At 49.8% G+C, this 4,191-nt stretch overlaps 1 protein-coding gene across 2 annotated transcripts in view; it reads left to right on the top strand.

Annotated features, from left to right (window-relative positions):
• The window catches only part of ANO10 (anoctamin 10), a 63,298-nt gene that overhangs the window by 8,307 nt on the left and 50,800 nt on the right, over window positions 1-4,191 (top strand). For both annotated transcript variants that reach the window (XM_006169761.3, XM_006169762.3), the window contains one exon: window positions 3,822-3,941. In XM_006169761.3, coding sequence (XP_006169823.1) covers window positions 3,822-3,941 — 120 coding nt within the window. The remainder of the gene's footprint in view (window positions 1-3,821; window positions 3,942-4,191) is intronic.

Genomic DNA, 4,191 nt, shown 5'->3' with positions numbered 1-4,191 from the left:
GTGCGCGCGAGGGGTTCTGCTGGCTGCTGCAGCACACTCGTGAGTACTCGCACGTTAAGTATGTTTGCTGCATGCATACTTGTGGCTTTTATTAAGCAGGGATAAAAACAATATAGAAATACAAAAATGTATTTTGAAAACAGGTATCTGAGAGCGTTTTTAATTTTAATTTTTTTTTTTTTTTAGAGATTTTTGCTTTAGGGTATGTGTGCTCACTTACTGGAGAGACAGAGTCAGAGAGACAGAAAGTGAGAAATCCCCCCCCCCGGGGTGGGATGGTGACACTGCAATCCCTTCTCCTCCATTTTTCTCTTGGGATCTTGGGCACACACACTTGTGCCTGGCGTGAGTTTTAAGCTGCTGGGTCTGGGACTTGTACCACAGTCAACTACATGCGAGTCCAGCAGTGTAACCAGTGGTTGCATACCTGCTGGTCCTGCATTTTTTATTTTTTAAGTGGCTTGTTCAGCCCTGAGTTGAGGGACAGGGACAGCAGCATCTGCAGGAGCGAGGGGGGTGGTGGACCTCACTTCCCGTTGACACTGAGTGTGGCCCTCAGCCCTGGGCTGGATCCTGGGCGGGCAGCATGACCTGCTCCTCCCTGTCCCAGAGACCCTGGGAGGAGTGACGAGGGAGATCTTGCTTTTCACGTTTGCAGGAAACACATCGCACCACCCAAGGACAGCAGCACTGTTGGTGCCGTTACTGCGTTACCTAATTTAGGGGCACCCGTAGTCGGCCCCACATTCAGCCTGGTTTGTTTGGTGGTCCCACGAGTCCCAGCCCCAGTCCTTGAGAAGGCAGGACTGTGGTGCCGGCGGCTGCCCCCCTTCAACACGCCACCCGTAGGCCATCCTCTTTTCCTCTGTGGGAAGGCTCCTTCCTAGTAATTACATTCTTGGCTGACATGAGCAGGTTGGAGGACTTTAAAACAAACCAGAAAAGAAAGCAAAACAAAATGCCAGTAAACTCTATTTTTAGCAGCTGCAACCAGATCTGTGCTTTTGGCCCTGGTGGTGGGAAGGAGCCCCGGAACTCAGGACCTGCCACTTTGTGTTCTCGGGGCCAGCGCGTCCTATTTCTAGATGTCTACAGCTGGTCATTCATGCCTGCCTGGAAGGCCTTTTAGAGTGGAATGCAGTCATCTTTAGAGAAGAACTTGGAGGTAGTAAAATCAGGCCAGGGTGACCTGAAATAGTGCCTGAAGATGAGCGTAGTGGAAGACTCAGCTGCAGCCCACGTCCCGCGTGGGGAGAAGTCTCTGAACGCAGCGGGCGTCGCCTTTACTCACATCAGCAGAGGCCCTGACCCCCGTTAGGGCGGCATGACGGAGAGACGGTCGGACAGCAGCACAAGGCTCTTAGTCTCTGTGCCTGGCATCTGATCTTTCAGTCATGAAGGACGGTTTCCACAACTCCAGGTCTTCAGGGCCCTTTCCGTGGGCTAGCAGAGGGCATGGGGTGAAGGCCGCTGGGTCCCACATGGCTGACCCTGCGGTTCAAGTTCCCGGACCCCACAGCTTAAAGAACACGCTGCATGCGTGTGCGTGCTTGCATGCCCCACATCCCGAGGGAATGGAGGAGAAGGGAGGGCATCGTGGCATGGCCATCCCTTTGGGGGTGATTTCTCTCTTTCTCTCTCTTTATGGTGAGTGCACCTGTCCTATGGCAAACTAAAAAAAAAAGAAAAAAGAAAAAAAAAAAACCCTTTTTCCTTAATATATAATTGTAAGAAGAGGCATATGTTAAGGATCTTTTGGGGCCGGCAGGTGGCATGGTGGTTAAGGTGCTAGACTCCCACCTGGCTGACCATGGTTCAAGTCTTGGACCTGGTAGCTTGCTTTCTCACTTTCCCTTTCTTTCTCTCTGGTCAAATTTTAAAATGATAATAAAAAATAAAATTAAATAATTTTAAAAAGATCTTTTAGTTTTTCAGACCCAGAGTTTTTCCTGTCATGTCAGAAACCTCTTTGTTCTATTTTTTGTTTTGTTTGCTAGAATTTGGTTCACTTTTAAATTCTGACAGGGGCTTGTCCTAGGACACACTCTGCTTTGGTAGTATTTCTGCACTGAAAACCTATACCCTGCCTCCCTCCCATGCTGCCCACACGGATCGCTTTGCCAGTATCGCCGAGGGGAGTCGCACCCGGGGACAGGCAGACAGGCCGTAGGGAGGCAGCCCTCAAGGAGTTGAGCCCGTAAGCCTTAAGGAGCTCGAAGCTCTTCTGGGTGAAAACAGCCAAGTCTCCTCTCCTGCACCAACTCCGTGTAGGAGTAGCCGTGTTCTTCGGTGAGAGACAACACTGGGAATGCATGTGGGGAAGGCCCACCTCCCACGGGCAGCCGCCACTGCGCCCGGCTCACTGAGTCTACCTAACACCCTTCCTGGTGAGGACCTGAGGCCCTGGCCTTCTCTGCTGACAACCTGGGTGACAGAGTGTCCGCTTCCATTTAGCATTGCCGAGACGCTGCCTTTGATTAAATTTGTCTCTTCCAGATCTGTGCATGAGTGTTAAAGCCATTCATACAGGTCAAAGGGCTGCTGCCTAGGAAAGGTGGAGCCTAGGAAAGGTGGAGGTGATTGAAATAGTATCAACAAGCCCAAGGGGAGATTTAAACCTTCACTGTAGGGGGAGGGCAGATTGGGACAATTTTTCCAGGGACAATTTTTAAATATGTGTCCGTATTTAAAATATTTCTCCCTTTCGGTCTGGCTGTTCCACTATATATAGGGACATAGAAGATAGGTGGGGAAAGATACTTGAAGAAATTTAATGATTATAATAGCCAAAAAAAAAAAAAAAAAAAAAAACATTTTCCAACAGAGGATTAAATTACAGCATTTCATACAAGAGGAAATTATGACTATTAAAAGGACATCTCGGGACCAGCAGTTAGCGTAATGGCTATGTCGCTGGACTCCCACGTAGTCGACCGCGGTTCACGTCCCGGACCCGGTGGCTTAAACTCACGCCGGTGTGTGTGTGTGTGTGTGCCTAAGATCCCGAGAGGAGAATGGAGGAGAAGGGATTGTGGCGTAGCCATTCCCTCCCAGGGGTGATTTCTCGCTTTCTATCTCTCTGTCTCTCTGTGTCTTTCTGGCGAGCGCATATGCCCTATAGCAAAAACCTCTCCAAAAATAAAAAAAAAAAAGGATTTCCCACGCTCTATTTGTATGGCCATTGAGAAATGTTTATTGTACTACCATGTGAATAAGATCACAGAACACCGTGATGCATATAACATTATTTCATTTTCGTTTCTTAAGTATACCTTTTTAGATGTGTGTTTTGAAGCCAGGTTATACTTAGACTAAATTGCTACTTATGTGGATAGTTTTGGGAGGACAGAGAATAATCTGTATACTTCTGTGTGGTTTACAGCTTTACATGGATTTATATAGCTTTCATAGACCAAGAAAATAGTAAAGGAATTTACATCTGAAAAACAAAAGAATACAGCGTCGGGGGGCTGGCAGGTGGCGTGGTGGTTAAAGGCGCAGGACTCTCACCTGGCCAACCACGGTGCACGTCCTGGACATGGTGGCTTGCTTTCTCATTTTCCCTCTCTCTCTTTCTCTCTCTGGTCAAACTGGAAAATAATAATAAATAAAGTTAAAACAGTTCTTTCTTTAAGAAAAGAATGTAGCGTTGGGTCACTGGAAAAGCGTGCGCATTTAGTACGCCTTCTGTGCGGAAGCGCACCCCGAGCGGCGGCCGGCTCCCCGTGCTGCGCGGCATCTGCGGAGCGGGCTGCGCGGCATCTGCGGAGCGGGCTGCGCGGGGTCGGGCCCGTCTCAGGTCAGGCGTTTTCTCTCTGCAGTGAGGAGGCTGCTCACGTCCGGCATCGTGGTTCAGGTGTTCCCACTGCACGATAACGAGGCCCTGAAGAAACTCGAGGACAGCTGGTACACGCGGCTGGCGCTGAAGTTCCAGCCCATAGGTAGGCGGCCGTGACCACGCTCCCACCACACCCGAGGGGAGGCGCTTGGAGGCGTCTCCTCCAGGGGTTACTCAGTGCCCTGCTAGTCTAGGCTCACCAGCTGCGTGTGGGAAATCAGACTGCTTAGGTGATGTACTCATTTTATCTTCTTTTAATTCTGATTGCCAGAGGATGCACGCACTTGGTAGCGAGAGACAGAGACAGAGAGAGAGAGAGAGAGAGTGGCGTCCGGGGGGCACTGGCAAGACCC

The sequence above is a fragment of the Tupaia chinensis genome, unplaced genomic scaffold (genome assembly GCF_000334495.1).
Source record: "Tupaia chinensis unplaced genomic scaffold, TupChi_1.0 Scaffold147500_1, whole genome shotgun sequence".
Classification (NCBI taxonomy): Eukaryota; Metazoa; Chordata; class Mammalia; order Scandentia; family Tupaiidae; genus Tupaia; species Tupaia belangeri.
Note: the sequence above shows the minus strand (reverse complement) of the source record. Positions and strands in the feature narration are given on the sequence as shown.